Here is a 26889-nt window from a genome sequence, read left to right as displayed (position 1 = left end):
CAAACGGACTTGGCTATATCAACTCTGGAACCCGCCCTGAGCAATATTGATAAAGATACCATATGTCTATCTCGTCACTTTCCGGGTGTTGCAAACATGTGTTCCACATTGTGGCACAGGACGTGATGTCAGCGTTTGTAATATTGTTTAGTTAAATTTTTCTAAAAATAATTTAAATTTTCTAAAATAACCCAAAATTTTTCTTCCTGGTGGGTTCACTGTTTTTTCAGTGTACTGCACGACTATTTGATTTTTATAACAATTCTACCAATTAACAGCTACTTCCCAACAAACACAAGGATGAGCATTTTTCATAGGTAACGCCATATATATTTGATAGTGAATCCCATCTTCAACATCAAATCAAATGGCCTTGCAAATTGCCGGGCCTCACGCTTGACACCTGCCATCAGATTTTGTACAGCCACCTTGTCCACCTTCTTCGCCGCAGAAAGCCAGTTTGCCTTGAACTGCTGCTCGTCCTTAGCAGTTTTTTTGGTCTTCTTTAGTTTCCGCTTGACAATAGCCCAGTATTTCTAAATTGGGCGGAGCTCTGGCGTGTTGGGAGGGTTCTTGTCCTTGGGAACCACCTGCACGCTGTTGGCGGCGTACCACTCCATGGCCTTTTTAGGGTAATGGCAAGATGCCAAATCCGGCCAAAACAGTACGGAACAACCGTGTTTCTTCAGGAAAGGCAGCAGATGTTTATTCAAACACTCTTTCACGTAAATTTCTTGGTTGACAGTCCCGGAAGCTATGAAAATGCTGCTTTTCAAGCCACAGGTACAGATGGCTTGCCAAACCAGATATTTCTTTGCGAACTTTGACAGTTTTATGTGCTTGAAAATATCTGCTACCTTTCCCCTTCCTTTTGCCGTATAAAACTCCTGTCCCGGAAGCTGCTTGTAGTCGGCTTTGACGTAGGTTTCGTCGTCCATTACCACACAGTCAAACTTCGTCAGCATCGTCGGGGATCGCGCTTTGGCCGTCGTATTTTGTTTATCATCGCGATTTGGAGTCACTACCTTCTTGTAAGTCGATAGTCCGGCTCGTTTTTTGGCTCGATGCACGGTTGTAGACGATACACCCAGCTTATTTGAGGCATCTCGGAGAGAGAGGTTAGGGTTTCGCTTGAAACTACCGGCAACTCTCTTTGTCGTCTCAGCGGCTTCCGGCTTCCGATTTCCACCCGATCCAGACTTCCTGGCTGTCGACAAACGTTCTTCAAACACTTTAATTACATTTGTAACGGTTAATTTGGCAACTTTTAGCGATTTTGCCAGCTTTGCGTGCGAGTAGCTCGGATTTTCGCGATGCGCGAGCAAAATTTTGATACGCTGCTCTTCTTGCTTGGACGGCATTTTGACAACTGAAGAGTGAATTCCAAAATCAAAATAGGAGCAACATTCTACACACACACACCTTCAAAATTGAGGGGTTTTAAATGCAAAATTGAAAGAAATACGTCAAGTTTATATTGACCAAATTTTGACCGTATCGCCCTTTATATGGGAGCTATATCGAAATCTGAACCGATTTCTTCCAAAATCAATAGAGTTCTATTTTTAACCAAACGGACTTGACTATATCAACTCTGGAACCCGCCCTGAGCAATATTGATAAAGATACCATATGTCTATCTCGTCACTTTCCGGGTGTTGCAAACATGTGTTCCACATTGTGGCACAGGGCGTGATGTGAGCGTTTGTAATATTGTTTAGTTAAATTTTTCTAAAAATAATTTAAATTTTCTAAAATTAACCATAATTTTTCTTCCTGGTGGGTTCACTGTTTTTTCAGTGTAGTATTGTATTTCCCATGTTGTACGACTATTTGATTTTTATAGCAATTCTACCAATTAACAGCTACCTCCCAACAAACACAAGGATGAGCATTTTTCATAGGTAACGTCATATCAATTTTATAGTGAATCCCATCTTCAATATTAAATCAAATGGCCTTGCAAATTGCTTGCTTTCAACAAATTTTCCAATAGGTTTGAAGCATTAAAATGAGATTTAGTGTGAAAACTTCTTGCTAAAATGTTGAGAAATTGTTGCTAACGTGTTGAACTCTACTGTTGAGGGTAAGGTCTGTTTTTTTGTTGAGAACGCTATTTTCTCAACAATTTCTCAAATTGAATTCTAATCTAATTGTTTGAAAAAATGTTTGAAAGCATATTGAATATAAGCATTTCTCCAATTCTTGTGTTTATTGGGCTGTGTCAAAATGTGTGTTAACGAGTGTAGCATTGTTTAATACCACAATGTGCAGCATTTCAATACGAGCCTAAAAGTATGCATGTATTTGCTGGAAATACCATTTGTCTATAAAATAAATTACTATGAAGCATGCTGTTTTTGAATAATATTTAAACCTAGCAAGCATTCTTGAAAATGTCACTCCAGCGGGGAATTTAAATCTGTTCCGTTGAGCTTTACCAAACCAATGGAAATTGTTTTGGGAAGGTTATGCAATTGTTGATATTAACTGCACATTTAAGACATTTCGTGCTAGGAATATATACACTGAAAAAAGTCTGTAGTTAAACTAAATCTAACTTATTTTTATTGCAAAAATTAATGTTTGTAATTAAATTTTATTACTTTTTGTGAAATTTTCCTTTTTTCAAGTAGGTCTCAAAAATTTTATTAACTCAACGTGGGTATATGGTAACGTTCAATGACCGTGTACCTTAATTCCATATTCCAACTAAAGCATAAGAAAATTTTCGTGCGATTCCCAAAAATAGTAAAAATAAACTATTGTATGGTTAAAATGATCATGATTTGGCTCCAATGATTTTTGTTTTTCGTGAAGTGCAGTTAAAAAGTACAACAACGCTTTGTGAGAGTCTCAAAACGTAGAGTATAATTAGTTAAATTTTCGCACGAGAAAGTTAATTCTTCCTATCAAAAGTTTACTTTTTTTACTGTGTAAGACAAAATTCCGATATTTGTAATCCTTTTACATTTTTTGAAAGACGAGTGAATAGAAACGACTAATCGAACTTTTACCAAAAAAAAATTAAAAGACAAATTCGAATGTAAAACAAGAGCTCATTTTATATTGAAAAGTCTGCAGAAATTTGGTGTAAAAAAATCTAAGGTTCAATTTTTGAAAATTTTAGAAAACGATTTTTCGAAATTTGGAAAAAATCAGAAAGTAACAAATATATACTGCCGCAAGTTCGGCCAGGCCGAATCTTATGTACCCTCCACCATGCACTGCGTAGAAACTTCTACGAAAGACTGTCATCCCCAATGGAATTACTTGGGTTGTGGTATCTTAAGTCGTTTTAACATCGTTTTCTAAATTGTGAGTTAGTCCATACGAGGTATATATTAGACAAAAAAGGTATGTTGTATTGGTAAGTCTACAAATAATTACGAATCGATATGGATTTTTTCACGGTACGTAGAGAGCCAGAATTGAAATATTTGGGTCGCTTATATGGGGGCTATATAAAATTATGAACTTGATATGGACCAATTTTTGTGTGATTGCGGATCGATTTATCTGAGGGCTATATATAACTATAGACCGATATGGACCAATTTTGGTATGGTTGTTAACGGCCATATTCTAGCACAATGTACCAAATTTCAGCTGACTCGGATGAAATTTGCTCCTCCAAGTGGCTCCAAAACCAAATCTCGGGATCGGTTTATATGGGGGCTATATATAATTATGGACCGATGTGGACCAATGTTTGCACGGTCATTAGAGATCATATACTAACACCACGTACCAAATTTCAGCCGGATCGGATTAAATTTGCTTCTCCTAGAGGCTCCCCAAGCCAAATCGGGGGATCGGTTGCTATGGGGGCTATATATAATTATCGACCGATGTGGACCACTTCTTGCATGGTTGTTAGAGATCATATTCCGACACAATGTACCAAATTTCAACCGGATCGGATGAAATTTGCTTCTCTTAGAGGCTCAGCAAACCAAATCTGGGGATCGGTTTATATGGGGGCTATATATAATTATAGACCGATGTGAACCAATTTTTGCATGCTTGTTAGAGACTATATACTAACACCATGCACCAAATTTCATCCAGATCGGATGAAATTTGCTTCTCTTAGAGGATCCCCAAGCCAAATTTGGGGTCCGTTTTTATGGGGGCTATACGTAAAAGTTGACCGATATGGCCCATTTGCAATACCATCCGACCTACGTCAATAACAACTACTTGTGCCAAGTTTCAAGTCGATAGTTTGTTTCGTTCGGAAGTTAGCGTGATTTCAATAGACGGACAGACGGACATGCTCAGATCGACTCAGAATTTCACCACGACCACGATATATATACTTTATGGGGTCTTAGAGCAATATTGCGATATGTTAATATGCCCCTATGCTATGGTGGAGGGTACAAAAAGTTGACATTTTGCAATCGTCAAAAAGTCTTAATTCAACATTTCGAAATTTGAAAGTACAAAAAAGGGGGAAAATCGACGTTTCTACACCCATAGAAAAAATACTTTCCTCAGTAACGAAATTGTAGACCAGCGAAATTCCCCTTTCTTAAAAAGTATTTTCTTGTAGAGCAGATAAACTCGAATTTATAATAAATGATTCAATGATTGGCTGCAAACTATTTTATTTGTTTAAAAAAATTTTTTTTGGGTCAAAAGAAAACTTTGCTTGTCTGAAATTTCGTTCCCCAAAAAACTCTTCTTTCAGGGTAAATTTTGAAAAAGTCAAATATATTAGCTTTTAAAGTTTCTTAACAATCTCGGGAGCCACCGTGGTGCAATGGTTAGCATGCCCGCCTTGCACACACAAGGTCGTGGGTTAGATTCCTGATACGACCGAACACCAAAAAGTTTTTCAGCGGTACAATGCTCAATCTACTCACTGTGCAAAATTTCAACCAAATTGGGCCAAAACTTTGGCTTTTAGGACCATATTAGTCCATATCGGGCGAAAGATATATATGGGAGCTATATCTAAATATTAACCGATTTCAATCACATTTTGCACACATGACTATATTACTAATTGTACTCCTAGTGCAAAATTTCAACAAAATTGGGCCAAAACTCTGGCTTCTGGGGCCATATAAGTCCATATCGGGCGAAAAATATATATGGAAGCTATATCTAAATCTGAACCGATTTCTATAAAATTTTGCACACTTGACTATACTACTTATTGTACTCCTGATGCAAAATTTCAACCAAATTCGGCCAAAAAATCTGGCTTCTGGGGCCATATAAGCCCATATCGGGCGAAAGATATATATGGGAGCTATATCTAAATCTGAACCGATTTCAATCAAATATTACACACTTGACTATACGACTAGGTGTTATGTTTGTACAAAATTTCAAGCAAATCGGTATAAAACTCTGGCTGCTGGGTCCATATTAGAGCATATCGGGCGAAAGATATATATGGGAGCTATATCTGAATCTGAACCGATTTCTTCCGAAATCAATAGGGTTCTATTCTGACCCAAATTAGGACCATGTGCCAAATTTGAAGGCGATTGGACTTAAATTGCGACCTAGACTTTGATCACAAAAATATGTTCACAGACAGACGGACGGACGGAGGGACGGACATGGTTACATCGACTCAGGGACATACCCTGAGCATTATTGCCAAAGACACCATGTGTCTATCTCGTCTCCTTCTGGGTGTTACAAACATATGCACTACACCCAGAAAAAAGTGCCTTCGAAACTAAAGGAAAAAATTCTCATCAATATAGTTTATCCATTTTATTTCCATCAAGGTAAATTTTTGTGAAAAATAATAAAATTTACTCGTTTCATTAAAATAATGCTAAACTGTAAGCAGTTAGGAATAGTTCATTAACTAGAATAAGGCATGGAATTTTACTCATACTATTTTCTTCGCTGGGTATAAGAATTTACTACTGAAAAAGAAAATTTTATTCACCGATAACAAAGCATTCGTAAAAATAAACAAAACCCGAACTAAAACCAAGTTTCCTCAAAATTAGTAAAATTTCTTATAAAATGATAATTGCGACTTCCTTTATAATAGAAAGTTTTTCATACATACGAACAACACTTGACATAGAAAAATATTTTAGTTCATTCGTACTAAGAAGTATGCAATCCTTTCAAAACTTAAGGAAACACACTTGTTAGAATATAGGAAATTTTCCTAAATTTTTATTGTCTACCTGTAATCGATACCTGTCATCGTAATCGATGTGTTTGCGCGTGGGTGTAATCGATATGTTTGCGCGTCGGTTGTTTTTTCTAGTTGGAATCGCGTTGTTTTGGTATACGGAGAGATTGTTAAAAAATAATATGGTAAACTAATATAACAAATAACAAATGAAATATATAAAATATTTGTTATTTTAAATTAGTGAGAAAAATTTTCGTTTTTAAAAATAAATCTATCAATGTTCGTGATAGTGTAAAAGGAAGAAAACACCAGCAGAATAACAACCCTTTCATTTGTCTTCATTTTGGAATCTTCAATTATCAGGTAATATTCAGTGACGCTAACCTTTTGGAACAAAAATGTTTTATGATTTTTTATATTTGTAGGTATTGAAATTGTAAAAGGAGGACAAAATCGTTAGGCAGCAACTTATTAAAAGTGAAAAGTACAAGAAGAAGAAAAAGTGCGTTTTACAGTTGATAATATCACACGGAAATTGGAAATAGTGGAATAATAAACTAATATTTCAAAGAGATTCGATGCTGTTGATTCTTAATAAATATATTCAATATATTAATAAAACATGTCTTTTATTGAAGATAAAGTTGCTTATAGAAATAAATAAAATTGTATTTAAAAACGAAGGTAAGCTGTTCTAATTATGAAGTAAAAGTTTTACCACAAATGTGTAAGATTTGTCCAAATGAATGAAAAAATTTCAATAAAATCATTCCATATATGAATTCAAATTAGTTAAATTTTTTCATTCTGTAGTATAGTGCTACATAAATATAGGAAAATGTTAACTAATATATGGAATACATTATTCCTAATTTCTACGAAAATCACATCGTTCAAACAAATAAAAATGTCTTTGGCGCTATACGAAGTTCAACTTTCTTCACAATGAGTTCATTTTAACTTAAAGAAGGGGTCACTTTTTTCTGGGTGTAACTTATAATACCCTGTTCCACAGTGTGGCGCAGGGTATAACAAGTATATACGGCCGTAAGTTCGGCCAGGCCGAATCTTATGTACCCTCCACTATGGATTGCATAGAAACTTGTACTTAAGACTGTCATCCCCAATCGAATTACTTGGGTTGCGGTAACACTTGTCGATGGCAAGGTATCTTAAAACTTCTTAACACCGTCTTCTCAATTGTAAGCTAGTTCATACGGGATATATATTAAACAAAAATAAAATGGCCGATTAAATTCGTATATAATTCAGTTTGACAAAATTTTCTATAGAAATAAAATTTTGACAAAATTTTCTATAAAAATAAAATTTGATAACATTTTGTATAGTAATAACATTTTTACAAAATTTTTTATAGTAATAAAATTTTGACAACATTTTCTATAGAAATAAAATTTTGGTAGATTATTTTTTGGATCGACTATATATAACTATAGACCGATATGGACCAATTTTGGCATGGTTGTTAGCCGCCATATACTAGGGCAATGTATCAAATTTCAACACGTATCAAATTTCAACCGGATCGGATGAATTTTGCTCCTCCAAAAACTCCGGAGGTCAAATCTGGGGATCGGTTTAAATGGAGGCTACATATAATTATAGGCCGACATGGACCAGTTCCTGCATGGTTTTTAGAGACCATATACTAACACCACGTACCAAATTTCAACCAAATCGGATGAAATTTGCTCATCCATGAGGCTCCGGATGTAAAATCTGGGGATCGGTTTATATGGGGGTTATATATAATTATGGACCGATGTGGACCAATTTGTACATGGTGTTTAGAGACAATATACTAACGCCATGTACCAAATTTCAACCAGATCGCAATATCACAATGGACTGAATACTCTAAGTGAGCCTGAAACTTAATCGGGCTGCCACTTTAACCTAACCAGATCGCATGAAATTTGTTTCTCTTAGAGGCTACGCAAGCCAAATCGGGGGATCGGTTTATATGGGGGCTATATATAATTATGGACCGATGTGGGCCAATTTTTGCATGGTTGTTAGAGACCACATACTTACACCATGTACCAAATTTCAGCCGGATCGGATGAAATTTGCTTCTCTTAGAGGATCCCCAAGCCAAATTTGGGGGTTCGTTTATATGGGGGTTATACGTAAAAGTGGACCGATATGGCCCATTTGCAATACCATCCGATCTACGTCAATAACAACTACTTGTGCCAAGTTTCAAGTTGATAGCTTGTTTCGTTCGGTTAAGTAAGCGTGATTTCAACAGACGGACGGACGGACATGCTTAGATCGACTCAGAATTTTACCGACCAGAATATATATACTTTATGGGGTCTTACAGCAATACTTCGATGTGTTACAAACGGAATGATAAAGTTAATATACGCCCATCCTATGGTGGAGGGTATAAAAAATATTTTTGAACCAAGAACACATTCCATTCCGTTTATATCAAGCACTGTTCTTTTCTGACTTTAAGTCTTTAATAAGACACATTTTACAGTTTCGTAGTAAAAATTTAATATAGTAGTATGTAATGTTGAACATCTTTTCGGAATCTATGTAAAAAAAAATATATATGTAAAAAAAAAACTAAACAAAAAAAAACTTTTTTCTGTTCGGTCGAAGCGGGGATCGAAATCACGATCCTTGGTATGCAAGGCGGACGTACTAACACTGCTTCACAGTGCCCAACTAAATGTATGTTTCTGTTAAATAAAATTTGTTTACTCGGCTCGTGGGCGTCGAAAACTATGCTATATAAATATAACTGTTTGACTGTTGATGTCAATAACAACTAAGTAGCCCAGTGGATAGTGTGTTGGCTTACAAAGTGTATGGTCCGCGGTTCGATTCTCCGTCCAGGCGAAAGGTAAAATTAAAAAAAAAATAAAATCGAATAATTTCTTCTACATTGTTTGTATTACAGAAAAAGGTGCTAAGAACTAAAAAAAAACTTAGTGGAAGTGAGAATGATGTGAGAAAAAATTCAATTAGCCAAAAAAGATTGTTTTTTTTTTTGAATTAGTCTTTATGAAATTGTTTTTACATCCTGGAAAAGAATAAACGTTTATCACAAAAAGTATAAACTTTTCTTCCAAAGAAACTTCCTTACAGCGAAAAGCAAATGAGAAACTATATTTATTTGTCTAAAATTTCGTTTGGGAGGAAAGAATTTTTTTTTTTGCGTGTACAAAGATTTTGTCTATGGATTGTGTGATTTTGGTATTGCTTCCAGCCAAAATAGCGGAGAATTGAGAAATAAGTCTGGTATGCATTTAAGATTCAATTCCCTTTAAATTTTAAGTTTTGAATATTTGATGGATGCTAGGACAAAAATTTGCCTTTTGCTCATTTGCTATTAGAGTCATTTCAAAAAAAAAAAAATGTCAAATACAAAAGCTCAACAAATTTACTTATTTTGAAGAATTTTTCAGAATTATTAAAGCCAACAGAGTCCAACAATATTTTCTTGCATGTAACGAAAACATTTTACCATTTACCATTTTAAGTCGAATCACTTGTCTACAAGGACAAAACGACTTGGGACAAGGAAAAGAAAATCGGCAAGAACAAGAAATTTGTGGTCCCACGACAATATTTTTTTTCAGTGTACACATACTGTGCACGGAGTTTCCAGAAAAATATTTACTTTCAAGTTGTTCTCTAAAATGTTGATTATGCGATTTTTGGTCAAAATCATCAGTAAAATATATTGAGTCAATTTTCCAAAAACTAAATAAATAAATTATAAAAAATATTAAAAAACAAATTATTAAAAAAATTGCCCAGTTTTAAGATTATTAAAAGTCAACTTTAATTTTTTACATTGTTGTGTTGTTTTTTTTTTACCAAAAATTCAATTTTAGAATTTGTATTCCTTTTTATGGTGAATATTCCATATTTAGCGGGAAACATATTTCGCCAGATTTTAATAACTGTAATAAGTCTGAATGTGTTTTAATTGATGCCAATTTATTATTAAATTGTATTAACATCGTCGTTGGAATAATTTATATAGATATAAAATTAAATTTACTGAATTAACTAAGAAATATAAAGTATAAAACTAAATTCTTATAATTATATATTGACTAAGATTTCGATTAGTTAAAATGATTATTATTTGAAATGAATATAAATATAGACATTAATTAAAACGGGTATTTGTTAAACATGTATATAACAATATTGTTAGACACACAATATTTAAAGTTTATTTAATTTTTATTTGATAACCTATATTATTATAAAAGTCATTAATTAATACAAAAAAAAAATATATGATATTTGGAATTCTCAAAATTTAGCTTAAGAAATTGCAAGAATAGGTTAATAAATTATAACAATAACAAATAAAAAATAAACAGAATTAAAACAAATGCTGGTGGCATCCCCTACATAAATTCTAGGAGATGAACGTTTTAGTTTTTTTAAATAAAATGTTAATTATATTAAAACCATAATTTTCTCAAAATAAAAATAATATTTGGAATATTCAAAATTTTGCTTTAAATTGAAAAATGTAGGCTAATAAATAATAACAATAGCATGCGCAAATAAAACAAAATAAAAATTAAAAAGAAAAAAATGCTCGCACTCCCACATAAATTCTAGGAAGCACACGTTTTATCTTTAAATAAAATGATATTTATGAGGGAATATCAAACTATAAATATAAATAAAATCAAATTCATTCAAATAAAATTTGGAATAAGAAAAAAAAAATTATATACATACAATAAGCAGCAAAAGTCAACGAACCCATTGTTATTTATACATGCACAGAGTGGCTGATTTGTATTGCCCCCAATTAAAATTCAGGTTGCTATCATTTCTAAAGCTGTCGTCTGACATTTGACAGATTTATTCCAGTGACAGTTCATTTTATTGTTTACAAGCCTACAAAAGCATTATGATCAAGTGTATAATATTATTTGTGAAATAAAATTATTCGTTATAGAATTCATGCGTAATAGGGTGATTGTTTTATATTTGGCTGAAAACCCCCAAATAGCTATCGTTAAAACCTTCCACCATAACGTTAGGTTAGGTATAGTGGCAGCCCGATATTTCAGGTTCATTTAGACTATTCAAGCTATTGTGATACCACAGTGGTGAACTTCTATTGTACCACTGAGTGCTGCCCGAGTTTATGTCTGAACGTCGTTCCACATTGCGGTGAAACCAATTAGAGAAGCTATGAAACACTAAGAAATTCCGCCAGCGTTAGTGAGAGGAGGTAATTCACCACTCAAAAACATTTTAGGGTTTGGTCGAAGTTATGTTTGAGGCCATGACAAGGCGGTTATGCTAAAACGATAACAACTCCAGAAATGATCTGAAAATTTAAAGCCAGATTTCATCAAAATCCATGCCCCAGTATGGAAAACTTGCTCTTGGCTGAACATATCTAGAGAACGCGAGAGAAATACATATTGAAAAATGAGCTTGGACTAAAGACATTGAAGTTCCAAACAGTGCAAGAGCTCACCGATGCACAAAAAAAAAAATTAGGAAAGAAAAAAGCCGAGTAGGTCATTCGCTTGCCTGGCTTCTCCTTTCCAAATTCAGCAGTTGGCGAACAAACATGTGATCGGGGTGATTTGTCAAGGAGGTAAACGGAAAATGTACACCATTGATTACACCGAATATTATCGGGAAAATGTCCTAAAAACAGTATTGAAGCCATGGACAGATAAACATTGATGTCGTAGACCATTGATCAAGAATGACTTAAATAGGAAGTTTCTTGCTTAATTTATACAGCATAATGGCCACAAAAATCTCCGGATCTCAATCCATATGCGTGCAGGGCATTTTGCAAAGTAATGTCAGCACTAAAATTTGTTAAAGTGTCGATCATCTCAAAACGCCTCTTCGCTGAAAATGGGCCAAAATAACGCAGAACCAGAGGATTCAGCACAATCGTAATTATCGGGTTAAAAAAGAGATTCCACCCTTCATTTACACTGCGGAATGGACACAAAAATCTCGGGATCTCAATCACGGGTGCCACTAGAGCCCAAAATAATCTACCAAAATTAGGAGAACATTTTACAAAAAAATCGTATTTTGCAAAATTTTACTACTATAGAAAATTTTTTTAACATTTTATTTCTATACAAAATTTTATTTCTATAGAAAATTTTCTCAAAGTTTTATTTCTATAGAAAATTTTGTCAAAATTTTATTTCTATAAAAATTTTTTGAAAAATTTAATTTCTTTACAAATTTTTTGAAACATTTTATTTCTATAGAAAATGTTTATTTCTATAGAAAATTTTTGAAAAATTTTATTTCTGTAGATACATTTTGAAAAATTTTATTTCTGTAGAAAATTTTGTCAAACTGTTATTCTATAAAAAATTCTGTCAAAATTTTATTTCTATAGATAATTTTGTCAAAATTTTATTAGCATAGAAAATTTTGTCAAAATTGTATTTCTATAGAAAATTTTGTCAACATTTTATTTCTGTAGGAAATTTTGTCAAAATTTTATTTCTATAGAAGATGTTGTCAAAATTTTATTTCTATAGAAAATGCTGTCAAAATTGTATTTCTTTAGAAAATTTTGTCAAAATTTTATTTCTATAGAACATTTTGTAAAAATTTTATTTCTATAGAAAATTTTGTTAAAATTTTATTTCTATAGAAAATTTTGTCAAAAATTTATTTTTATAGAAAATTTTGTCAAAATTTTATTTCTATAGAAAATTTTTGAAAAACTATATATCTATAGAAAATTTTTGAAAAATTTTATTTCTAAAGAAAATTTTATCAAAAATTTGTTCCTAAAGAAAAATTTTGAAAAATAATATTTCTATAGAAAATTTTTAAAAAAATTTCATGGAAAAATAGAAAAATTTTATTTCTGTAGAAAAATGTTAATAAATTTTATTTCTATAGAAAATTTTAAATCTGTAGAAAAAAAAATTTTATGTCTGTAGAAAAATGTTAATAAATTTTATTTCTATAGAAAATTTTATGAAAAATTTGTTCCTAAAGAAAAATTTTGAAAAATAATATTTCTATAGAAAATTTTTAAAAAAATTTCATGGAAAAATAGAAAAATTTTATTTCTGTAGAAAAATGTTAATAAATTTTATTTCTATAGAAAATTTTGTCAAAATTTTATGTCTGTAGAAAAATGTCAATAAATTTTATTTCTATAGAAAATTTTTGAAAAAATTTATTTCTATAGAAAATTTTGTCAAAATTTTATTTCTATAGAAAATTTTGTCAAAAATTTATTTTTACAGAAAATTTTGTCAAAATTTTATTTCTATAGAAAATTTTTGAAAAATTTTATTTCTATAGAAAATTTTTGAAAAATTTTATTTCTATCGAAAAATTTTAAAAAATTTTATTTCTCCTTCGTTTTGTTTTGTTATTTTTGGTTTTGTTCTTTAAGCATAGTTGTTGTTTTTTGATTTCGGTTTAAAACCATGCATTGACTAAAGTACTAGTGTAGCTTAACCAACAGAGGAAAAGAATGTTTGTCAAATTTATTTGGGCAAAGCCCTATAGACTGCAAGATGGTTGGATGGACGCACGTTTCGGAATTACCACATTCCTCATCAGCATCCTCTACTTGCAGCAAAACTATCAACCAATTATCTATATATAGAAATTTTTTGAAAAATTTTATTCCTAAGAAATTTTTTGAAAGATTTTATTTATTTATTAAACTTATAGTAAATATAAGAGTAATAGAGAGAAAATCTAGCATTAGCTACTTAGGCTATCAGCTAAAGATTTTATTTCTATAGAAAGTTTTTGAAAAATTTTATTTCTATAAAAAATGTTATAAACATTTTTATAAAATTTTGTAAAAAAATTATTTCTATAGAAAATTTTTGAAAAATTATATATCTATAGAAAATATTTGAAAAATTTTATTTCTATCGAAAATTTTATGAAAAATTTGTTCCTAACGAAAATTTTATGAAAAATTTGTTCCTAAAAAAATTTTGAAAAATTATATTCCTATAGAAAATTTTTGAAAAATTTAATTCCTATAGAAAATTTTGTAAAAATTTTATTTCTATAGAAAATTTTGTCAAAATTTTATTTTTATAGAAAATATTGTCAAAATTTTATTTTTATAGAAAATTTTGTCACAATTTTATTTTTATAGAAAATTTTGTCAAAATTTTATTTCTGTAGAAAATTTTTGAAAAATTATATATCTATAGAAAATTTTTGAAAAATTTTATTTCTAAAGAAAATTTTATCAAATATTTGTTCCTAAAGAAAAATTTTAAAAAATAATATTTCTATAGAAAATTTTTAAAAAAATTTCGTTCCTATAGAAAAGTTTTATTTCTGTCGAAAAATGTTAATAAATTTTATTTCTATAAAAAATTTTGTCAAAATGTTATTTCTATAGAAAATTTTGTCAAAATTTTATTTATGTAGAAAATTTTGTCAAAATTTTATTTCTATAGAAAATTTTGTCAAAAATTTATTTTTATAGAAAATTTTGTCAACATTTTATTTCTATTGAAAATTTTTTAAAAATTTTATTTCTATAGAAAATTTTTGAAAGATTTTATTTCTATAGAAAATTTTAAAAAATTTTATTTCTCCTTCGTTTTGTTTTGTTATTGTTGGTTTTGTTCTTTAAGCATTGTTGTTGTTTTTTTGATTTCGGTTTAAAACCATGCATTGACTAAAGTACTAGTGTAGCTTAACCAACAGAGGCAAAGAATGTTTGTAAAATTTATTTGGGCAAAATCCTATAGACTGCAAGATGGTTGGATGGAAGCACATTTCGGAATTACCACATTCCTCATCAACATTCTCTACTTGCAGCAAAACTATCAATCAATTATATATATATATATATATATATATATATATATATATATATATATATATATATATATATATATATATATATATATATATATATATATATATATATATATATATATATATATATATATATATATATATATATATATATATATATATATATATATATATATATATATATATATATATATATATATATATATATATATATATATATATATATATATATATATATATAACATTTTTGAAAAATTTTATTCCTATAGAAATTTTTTGAAAGATATTATTTCTAAAGAAAGTTTTTGAAAAATTTTATTTCTATAAAAAATGTTATAAATATTTTAATAAAATTTTATAAAAAAAATTTTTTCTATAGAAATTTTTTGGAAAATTATATATCTATAGAAAATATTTGAAAAATTTTATTTCTAACGAAAATTTTATCAAAAATTTGTTCCTAAAAAAAAAAAAATTTGAAAAACTATATTTCAATAGAAAATTTTTGAAAATTTTAATTCCTATAGAAAATTTTTGAAAAATTTTATTTCTATAGAAAATTTAGTCAAAATTTTATTTTTATAGAAAATTTAGTCAAAATTTTATTTCTATAGAAACTTTTTGAAAAATTATATATCTATACAAAATTTTTGAAAAATTTTCTTTCTAAAGAAAATTTTATCAAAAATTTGTTCCTAAAGAAAAATTTATCAAAAATTTGTTCCTAAAGAAAAATTTTGAAAAATAATATTTCTATAGAAAATTTTTAAAAAAATTTCATTCCTATAGAAAAATTTTATTTCTATAGAAAATTTTTGAAAAATTATATATCTATAGAAAATATTTGAAAAATTTTATTTCTAACGAAAATTTTATCAAAAATTTGTTCCTAAAAAAAATTTGAAAAACTATATTTCTATAGAAAATTTTTGAAAAATTTAATTCCTATAGAAAATTGTTGAAAAATTGTATTTCTATAGAAAATTTTGTCAAAATGTTATTTCTATAGAAAATTATGTCAAAATTTTATTTCTATAGAAAATTTTGTCAAAATTTTATTTCTATAGAAAATTTTTGGAAAATTTTATCTCTATAAAAAATGTTATAAAAGTTATTATAAAATTTTATAAAAAAATATATTTCTGTAGAAAATTTTTGAAAAATTTTATTTCTAAAGAAAATTTTATCAAAAATTTGTTCCTAAAGAAAAATTTTGAAAAATTATATTTCTATAGACAATTTTTGAAAAATGTCATTCCTATAGAAAATTCTTGAAAAATTTTATTTCGGTAGATTTTTTTTTTAAATTTTATTTCTATAGAAAATTTCTAAAAAATTTTATATCTATAGAAAAATTGTGAAAAATTTTATTTCTTTAGAAAATTTTTTATTTTTTTTAAACAATATTTTTTACATTTTTTTATTTCAAAAGAAAATTTTATCAAGAATTTATTTCGAAAGAAAATTGTATTTTTATAAAATGTTGCACAAATTTTATTTTTATAGAACATCTTATTTCAATAGAAAATTTAAAATTTTTTTATTCCTAAAGAAAAATGTATTTCTATAGAAAATGTTGTTATAATTTACATCTGTCCCGTTTTACTTTAACATGAAAATTATTTTGAAAAGGCTATGCAATTTTCATTGCATTGATTCTTCGGAGGTAAATGACCTATAACAATTTTGGTATTACTTTTATAAAGAGTTTATTTCTAAAGAAAATTTTATCAAACATTTATTGCGAAAGGAGATTTAATCAAAATTTTATTTCGAAAGAAAATTTTATTTCTATAGAAAAACTTGTCAAAATTTTATTTCTATAGAAAATTTGTGAAGTGTCTTTTAGTTGGAGAGGAATAATTTGCAAAATCTACAATTTTTGGTAGAATTCTACCAACTGTGCCAATCGTGATCTGTATCCGTTGGAGTTTTGCATGTGGGACATTTTTGAGGGCATGGTTGGCACTGAAACAAAAGATCAAAGAGATGATAATCTCAAGACGATGCTTCGTTCAGATTGGGCCAAAATGCCGCAGAGCCAGCGTGTGATGGCTTTGTCGGTTTTTGAAGGCCATAATTCGTGCTAAAGATAGCCAATTTCATCAAATCTTAATTGATTTTAAAATTTTATGTTATTTATGACATTTGTTTTGAACAATAAAATGAAAAAAAAAAAACAAAAATAATAATAAATAAAAAAACTTTGGGGTTTAATTTTCACCAGAAAGTTCAAAAAACAAATATTACATTACATATCAGCCATACTGTACAAATAGTTACCATGGTTATCATGACTTTTGCTGCCCTCTGTATAAAACAAGAATATTTGTGACAACTGAATTATAATACAAAACACAATTTTAGTTAAGCCAAAAGATTAATAAACAAAAATTCGTTAGAACTAGGGTTAAAACTCATTTGTTATAGGTTGAATTGAAAATAATGATGGGATTCCTTTATAAAAATCCTTTAATTGTTTGTTTCGTTATATTCTCGTAATATTTACTACGGCGCCAAGCTAAATTTGTTTTAGCCTGACTATTGTCATTAGTGTTAGTAGGACTTTCTTGGACATTAATAGCAGATGATGATGACGGTGAAGCTTCATCAAGCATTTGTCGTGCATTCGAACATGAGCTCACCTCTGGTGTCAAAGACATTGGCATTTTCGGACATTCTGTGAGAACTTGCAATGACGAGGCATTGGCTATAGCAGCTACTTCTAGTTCAGTTTCTGATTCCACCGGTATGCTGTCGACATAAAGTTCTTCTGTCTCTGCTGGTGTTGGTGTAACACTTTCACTGTGCAGATCTTCAATATCAGCTAAACTGCTTGGAGCCTCTAGATCCTCCAATGTTACCTCGTCGTTTTCCGATAGTTTTGTTGGTGTTTTATTGGTATCCTGTTGGGCCGATATGAAACTTTGTTCCGATTCGTCAAACGACATATTAAATGGCGAATTGACATCGGGCATATCAAATGCCAATGTAGAATCATCGCCCTCACTGTAATCGAATGAGCTTTTATTGCAGCTCATATATGAGGATGTCCGCCCCTCAGAGGCAGTAACAAATGATTCGTCTTCCGTTGAGCGGGAATGCCAATCCTACAATAGAAACGTGTATTGATTAGTGAATTAATGATTTATTAAAATATTGTATCAACAAAGAAAAATGTAATAAAACAAATATATACAGCAGTAAGTTCGGCCGGGTCGAATCTTAAAGGGTGATACGGTCAAAATTTGGTCAATATAAACTTGACGTATTTCTTTCAATTTTGCATTTAAAAAACCTGAACACCCCTCATTTTGAAGGTGTGTGTGTGTAGAATGTTGCTCCTGTTTTGATTTTGGAATTCACTCTTCAGTTGTCAAAATGCCGTCCAAGCAAGAAGTGCAGCGTATCAAAATTTTGCTCGCGCATCGCGAAAATCCGAGCTACTCACACGCAAAGCTAGCAAAATCGCTAAAAGTTGCCAAATCAACCGTTACAAATGTAATTAAAGTGTTTGGGGAACGTTTATCGACACATAGGAAGTCTGGATCTGGGGGAAATCGAAAACCGGAAGCCGCTGACACGACAAAGAGAGTTGCCGGTAGTTTCAAGCGAAACCCTAACCTCTCTTTCAGAGATGCCGCAAATAAGCTGGGTGTGTCGTCTACAACCATGCATCGAGCCAAAAAACGAGCCGGACTATCGACTTACAAGAAGGTAGTGACTCCAAATCGCGATGATAAACAAAATACGACGGCCAAAGCGCGATCCCGGAGGCTGTACACGACGATGCTGACGAAGTTTGACTGCGTGGTAATGTCCCGACTACAAGCAGCTTCCGGGACAGGAGTTTTATACGGCAAAAGCAGATATTTTCAAGCACATAAAACTGTCAAAGTTCGCAAAGAAATATCTGGTTTGGCAAGCCATCTGTACCTGTGGCTTGAAAATCAGCATTTTCATAGCTTCCGGGACTGCCAACCAAGAAATTTACGTGAAAGAGTGTTTGAATAAACGTCTGCTGCCTTTCCTGAAGAAACACGGTTGTTCCGTACTGTTTTGGCCGGATTTGGCATCTTGCCATTACGGTAAAAAGGCCATGGAGTGGTACGCCGCCAACAACGTGCAGGTGGTTCCCAAGGACAAGAACCCTCCCAACACGCCAGAGCTGCGCCCAATTGAGAAATACTTGGCTATTGTCAAGCGGAACCTAAAGAAGACCAAAAAAAAACTGCTAAGGACGAGCAGCAGTTCAAGGCAAACTGGCTTTCTGCGGCGAAGAAGGTGGACAAGGTGGCTGTACAAAATCTGATGGCAGGTGTCAAGCGTGAGGCCCGGCAATTCGGATTTGGAAAAGCGAAAGCCTAACTGAATATTTTTCCTGAATTTTATACTAATTGAACTTGAAAAAGAAATTTAATTTGATTTTGTAAATAAACGATTTCACCGATTTACACGCGTTTTCCCTTGACCAAATGTTGACCACCCTTTAAATACCCACCACCATGAATCAAATATTATAGTTTCCTTTCAAATTTTCGGAGGGGGGGGGGGTTAGGTTAGGTTAGGTTAAGTTATGTGGCAGCCCGATGTATCACTTAGACTATTCAGTCCATTGTGATACCACAGTGGTGAACTTCTCTCTTATCACTGAGTGTTGCCCGATTCCATGTTAAGCTCAGAGACAAGGGACCTCCTTTTTATAGCCGAGTCCGAACGGCATTCCACATTGCAGTGAAACCACTTAGAGAAGCTTTGAAACCCTCAGAAATGTCACCAGCATTACTGAGGTGGGATAATCCACCGCTGAAAAACTTTTTGGTGTTCGGTCGTAGCAGGAATCGAACCCACGAACTTGTGTATGCAAGGAGGGCATGCTAACCATTGCACCACGGTGGCTCCCGGGGGGGTTTTGATGGCATATATTCTCCCAAAGCAAAGCAGTTCCAACAATACACTTCCCGTAAAGATTTTACCTATGAAGACTATATCAGATTCTGGATTTATATGAACCATTTTCGTTTGACGTTTCTTGTAAGTGTGCAAGAAAATGATGATTTAAAATATAAAATCTGTAAAATCTGCATGGAGAGATACACAATCCAACAACGTGTTGAAGTTATCCAGACTTATTATGAAAATGGGCGTTGAAATCAAAATGCATATCGTACACTTCGTGACTTTTTTGGTCAATTTGATCGTCCAAATGTGCGTACAATCGCAAAAATCGTGGAAAAATTCGAGCAAACCGGGTCTGTAGAAGATGTGAGAACACCATTGCATGCTCGTACAGCTCGTACTGCAGAAAATATTGCTGCTGTTCGCGATAGTGTGGCTGAAGAGCCGTCCACCTCAACTCGTTGTCGTACCCAACAATTCCACCTCTCACGCTCGTCGTCGTTGATGAACATTATTCATAAAGACTTGCATTTACACGCTTACAAGGTGCAATTGGCTCAAGAACTAAAGCCTCTTGACCATTCCAAACGTCGTGAATGGGCAGAATGGTTCCAAGAAATGGCAACAGTGGATGATCACTTTTCGAAGAAAATCATCTTCAATCTTCAATGATTCGTCAATAAAAAGAATTGCCGCATTTGGGCGAATGAGAATCCAAGAGTGATTGTCGAAAAACCAATGCACCCACAAAGAGTGACTGTTTGGTGCGGTTTATGGGCCGGCGGCATCATCCGGCCGTATTTTTTCCACAATGAGGCCGGTCAGGCAGTTACTGTGAATGGTGTTCGCTATCGTGAGATGATAACGATGATATGTGGTTTCAGCAGGACGGTGCCACTTACCACACAGCTAACGAAACAATGGCTCTTTTGCGCAACAAATTCAATGGCCGTGTTATCTCACGTAATGGTGATGTAAATTGGCCGCCAAGATCATGTGATTTGACACCGTTGGACTTTTTCTTTGAGGTTATTTAAAAGAAAAGGTGTACGTCGATAAGCCAGCAACAATTCAATAGATAAAGGATGAGATAATTCGGCACATTAACGGCATAGAACCTTCGGATGAAGGTGTGCCACCGAGATCGCGGCGCCCATTTGACCGATATTTTGTTCCATACATAATTGAGTAATACCAATATATCATAATAAAATAAAATTACAATAATTTCCTAAATAGTTTGTGTTTTATTCAAAATCAACATCGGCCCTTGAAATTTAAAATTTCAAGCAAATTGCATAAAAACCACGTTTTCTAGAATCCCAAACAATAAAATCATATTTTGCACACCTATTTATAGTCCTAAAAACCTTCAGATTTTCAATATCAGGCAAAGTGAACAACAACTACGGTTTCTACAAGCCCAAAAGGTAAAATCGGGAGGTCGGTCGACATGCCATTTTCGGCGCACATATTTGTGGTCCTACAATACCTCTAGATTTCCAATTTCACGCAAATTGGATAAAAATTATGGTTTCTATAAGCTCAAGAAATAAAATGTGGAGATCGGTCTATAAGCTATACCCAAACATGGACCTATACTCATAATTTTCAGCATAGCTTTTTATGCTCCTAAAATATCTCTAGATTTCCAATTTCAGGCAAATTGGATAAAATCTACGGTTTCTATAAGCCTAAGGCCTCAAATCGGGAGATCGGTCTATATGGGGGCTATACCGAAACATGGACCGATACTCACCATTTTTGATACGCCACTTTGTGGTCCTACAATACCTCTAGATTTCCAATTTCAGGCACATTGGATAAAAACTACGGTTTCTATAAGCCTAAGGCCTCAAATCGGGAGATCGGTCTATATGGGGGCTATACCGAAACATGGACCGTTACTCACCATTTTTGACACGCCACTTTATGGTCCTAAAATACCTCTAGATTTCCAATTTCAGGCAAATTGGATAAAAACAACGGTTTCTATAAGCCTAAGGCCTCAAATCGGGAGATCGGTCTATATGGGGGCTACACCGAAACATGGACCGTTACTCACCATTTTTGACACGCCACTTTATGGTCCTACAATACCTCTAGATTTCCAATTTCATGCAAATTGGATAAAAATTACGGTTTTTATAATCCCAACACCTCAAATCGGGAGATCGGTCTATATGGGGGCTATACCGAAATATGGACCGATACTCACCATTTTTGACACACCTCTTTGTGTTCTTAAAATACCTCTAGATTTCCAATTTCAGGCATATTGGATAAAAACTACCATTTCTATAAGCCCTAGACCTCAAATCGGAAGGTCGGTTTATATGTGGACTATATCAAAACCTGGACCGATATAGCCCATCTGCGAACTTCATCTGCCTGCAGACAAAAGATGTTTATGCAAAATTTTAGCACGATTGGTTCATTATTGAAGACTGTAGCGTGATTACAACAGACAGCCAGACAGACAGATGGACATGTTTATATTGTCTTAGAATTTCTCCCTGATCAAGAATATATATACTTTATATAGTCGGAAATCGATATTTCGATGTGTTACAAACGGAATGACAAACTTATTATACCCCCGTCACCATTCCACAGTGGTCGGTGCTATATGGAGTTTGCGGCCAAAAATACTTCCAGTATAGGTATCATCGTGAAACATCGGTCACGACTTTATAATTATGTCAGGACTATTTAATGATAAAATGGGATTGATTGATGACGTTTTGGTATAGCCCCCCATATAGACCGATCTCCCGATTTTACTTCTTGGGCTTCTAGAAACTGTATTTTCTCTCCGATTTGGCTGAAAATTGAAATCTAAAGGTATATTGGGACCAAAAGTAGATGTGCTAAAAATGGTGTGTATCGGTCCATGTTTTGGTATAGCCCCCATATAGACCGTTCTCCCAATTTTACTTCTTGAGCTTCTAGGAACCATAGTTCCTCTCCAATTTCCCTGAAATTGGAAATCTAGAGGTATTTTAGCACCGCAAATAGGAGTGCCAAAGATGGTGTCTATCGGTCCATGTATTTATATAGCCCCCATATAGACCGATATCCCGATTTTATTTCTTGGGCTTCTAGAAACCGTATTTTCTATCCGATTTGCTTTAAACTTCAAATACAGAGGTATTTTAGGTGTGAAGAAAATGATGGTTATAGGTTCATGTGTTGGTATAGCCCCTATATATACCGATCTTCCGATTTTATTTTTTGGGCTTCTAGAAAACGTACTTTCTATCAGATTTGTCTAAATTTAAAATCTAGAATTAGATCACAAATACATGTAACGGAAATTAGGTGAATCAGCCCATGTGTTGGTATAGCCCACGTATAGACCGATCTCCCAATTTTACTCCAAGGGCAGTATTTTTTATCCGATTTTCGTGACGTTGTAAAACTAGATTGTTTTGAAAATTCGCCTTATTTTCATCGATATATTTTGAACCACTTAACTTATCACAGATCTTATTATACACGTTTGTTCGACATCTCAATACCTTGCATTCAAGTACAAACAACGATATAATCGGACATTTCTAGCTCGAGGTACACGCTCACAAAAAATCGCTTCTGTAACATATACTCCCAAACATATTTTGCTTCAAGCATATACATTTTTGGCTATTGCCCAAACATTTATATGTTTGATCTCTTCCAATATATAATATGTTTGAAAGCATAGTGGTCTAAACAATATATGTTTGGGTAGTCAATTTCCAAACATTTTGTATTTTTGCATCCAAATTCAATAATGTTGTCTTCCAAAAAACAATATGTTATTATGTGAACATATAATATGTTTGGAAGCATTTTGCACCCAAAAATATTATATGCTTTAAAAAAAATTCTCCCAAACAATATTGTGCTCAAAATTTTATTTATTTATTTATATATTTACAATCATAATGAATTATGAAAATAAACAGGTAATATAGGTGCTAACAACATAGGTTTTCGACCTGAATGCTCAAAATTTTGTTTCTGCCTAATTGTATATCTTTCTCACTTCCACGAGATTTTTTAGTTCTTAGCACCTTGTTCTGTAATACAAACATTGTAGAAGAAATTATTCAATTGTATGATTTTTTTTATTTTAATTTTACCTTTTGCCGGACGGGGATTCGAACAGCGGACCACACAGTTTGTAAGGATCAAAGAAGTAGCTGATCAATTGCCCAAGGAAAAATAAAATGTTAATTTTGTAATAACAAGCAACAACCACCAACTTAATTCAATATCGCTCCCTGTTAAATAGCGCTCCAAGCTACTAAACACATATATGTTTATAGGCTATTTCTAAATTAATATATGTTTGCATCCAAGCATATTACATTTAAAAACATTTTATGTCCCAAACATAATATGTTCTAACATATTAACATATATGTCCCAAACATGTTATGCTAGTTTATGAACATTATATGCTTGCACTCAAAAATATTGTGTTTAAAAATTTGTGTTCCAAACATATAATGTTTATAGCCAAACATATGAAAAACAGTCTTTTTCATCCGTGTATAATTTGTAATTTGTCTGTTGCAAAAAAGTCAGAAAAACTAAACATAATGGGATATCTCAATAACGGGATTTCATAAAAAATTTTTTTAAATTTAGTACATTTTGTTGGTATATGGTCTCTAACAACCATGCAAAAATTGATCCACATTGGTCAATAATTATACATAACCCCCATATAAACCGATCCCCAGATTTGCCTTGCGGAGCCTCAAAGAGAAGCAACTTTCATCCGATCCGGCTGAAATTTGTTACATGGTGTTAGTATATGGTCTCTAATAACCATGCAAAAATTGGTCCACATCGGTCCATAATTATATATAGCCCCCATATAAACCGATCCCCAGATTTGGCGTCCGGAACCCCTTGGAAGAGCAAAATTCAACCGATTCTGTTGAAATTTGGTACGTGAAGTTAGTATATGGTATCCAACAACCATGCATGAATTGGTTCATATCAGTCCATAATTATATATAGCCTCCATATAAAACGATCCCCAGATTTGACCTCCGGAGCCCTTTGGAAGAGCGAAATTCATCCGATTCGGTTGAAATTTGGTACGTGATGTTAGTACATGCTATTTAACAACCCTGCCAAAAGTGGTCCATATCAGTCCATAATCATATATAGCCCCCCATATAAACCGATCCCGAGATTTGGTTTTGGATCCACTTGGAGGAGCAAATTTCATCCGAGTGAGTTGAAATTTGGTACATTGTGCTAGTATATTGTCGTTAACAACCATGCCTAACTAGGTCCATATCGGTCTATAGTTATATATATCCCTCAGATAAATCGATTTCCAATCACACAAAAATTGGTCCATATCAAGTTCATAATTGTATATAGCCCACATATAAGCGATCCCCATATTTCAATTCTGGCTCTCTACGTACCGTGCAAAAAGTCCATATCGATTCGTAATTATTTGTAGACTTAACTATACATAACTTTTTTGTCTAATATATACCACGTATGGACTAACTCACAATTTAGAAAACGATGTTAAGAAGCTTTAAGATACCACAACGCAAGTATTTCGATTGTGGATGACAGTCTTTCGTAGAAGTTTCTACGCAATCCATGGTGGAGGGTACATAAGATTCGGCCTGGCCGAATTTACGGCCTTTTATACTTGTTTTCTTTTGTTTTATCTATTTAAATGTGCACTTAATTTTCTATTTGATGATGGTAAGTAATTATACGGTATTATATTTTTCATGATCAGTGCGCCTTCTACACCCTCAGGAAGTGAAGTCGGTCTATATGGAGGCATTACCAAATGGACCGATAAAAACTTAATCCGATACACGTTTTTGTGAGCCTAATATACCAGAATATTTACAATTTCAGGCAAATCAGATATGAACTACGGTTTCTAGAAACCCAAGGAGTTAAATCGGGAGATCGTTCTTATGGGGGCTACACTAAAATATGGACCGATACTCACCGTTTTCGGCACACCTCTTTATGACTCGAAAATACCTCTAGATTTCCAATTTCAGACAAATTGAATAAAAACTACGGTTTCTATAAGCCCAAGACCCCAAATCGGGAGGTCGTTTTATATGGGGACCATTCCAAAACATGGACCGATACTCACAATTTTTGGCACACGTATTTGTGGTCCTGTAATACCTCTAGATTTCCAATTTCAGGTAAATTGAATAAAAACTGCGGTTTCTATAAGCCCAAGAAATAAAATCGGGAGATCGGTCTATATGGGGGCTATACGAATGGACCGATGCTCACAATTTTTGGCACACGTATTTGTGGTCCTACAATACCTATAGATTTCCAATTTCAGGTAAATTGAATAAAAACTGCGGTTTCTATAAGCCCAAGAAGTAAAATCGGGGGATCGGTCTATATGGGGGATATACCAAAACATGGACCGATACTCACCATTTTTGGCACACCTCTTTATGGTCATAAAATACCTCTAGATTTCAAATTTCAAGCAAATTGGATAAAAACTACGATTTCTATAAGCCCAAGACCCCAAATCGGGAGGTCGGTTTATATTGGGACTATATCAAAACCTGGACCGATATAGCCCATCTTCGAACTTGACTTGCCTGCAGGCGAAAGACGAGTTTGTGCGAAATTTCAGCACTATTGCTTCATTATTGAAGATTGTAGCGTGATTACAACAGACAGACAGCCGAACATACTCACAGACGGACATCGTTATATCGTCATAGAATTTCCCCCTGATCAAGAATATATATACTTTATATAGTCGGAAATCGATATTTCGATGTGTTACAAACGGAATGACAAACTTATTATACCCCCGTCACCATTCTATGGTGGTGGGTATAAAAAGAAAACTTATTTGAAACTATTCAAGAGGCTTTGCAGCATATGCTGAATTTTACTGTATAAATTTTTCTTGCTTAGTTATCTTGCTTTTGTGTCGTTAACATTGAAGATTTAATCAGCTGGCAAAAAAATTTTGGCATTAGAGGGTTAATACGATATCAATGCAGAGGATGTTAAAAAAA

The 26889-nt window shown here is 32.6% G+C and overlaps 1 protein-coding gene across 1 annotated transcript in view; it reads right to left on the bottom strand.

The window, feature by feature from the left end:
* Positions 1 to 16442: 16442 nt before the first annotated feature.
* The window catches only part of LOC142233168 (SEC14 domain and spectrin repeat-containing protein 1-B), a 237324-nt gene continuing 226877 nt past the window's right edge, over positions 16443 to 26889 (bottom strand). The window contains exon 10 of the mRNA XM_075303999.1: positions 16443 to 18054. Within this exon, the coding sequence (XP_075160114.1) occupies positions 17404 to 18054 (651 nt within the window). The 3' untranslated portion in view covers positions 16443 to 17403. The remainder of the gene's footprint in view (positions 18055 to 26889) is intronic.

This window comes from Haematobia irritans, chromosome 4, assembly GCF_050003625.1.
Source record: "Haematobia irritans isolate KBUSLIRL chromosome 4, ASM5000362v1, whole genome shotgun sequence".
In the NCBI taxonomy this organism is placed as follows: Eukaryota; Metazoa; Arthropoda; class Insecta; order Diptera; family Muscidae; genus Haematobia; species Haematobia irritans.
Note: the sequence above shows the minus strand (reverse complement) of the source record. Positions and strands in the feature narration are given on the sequence as shown.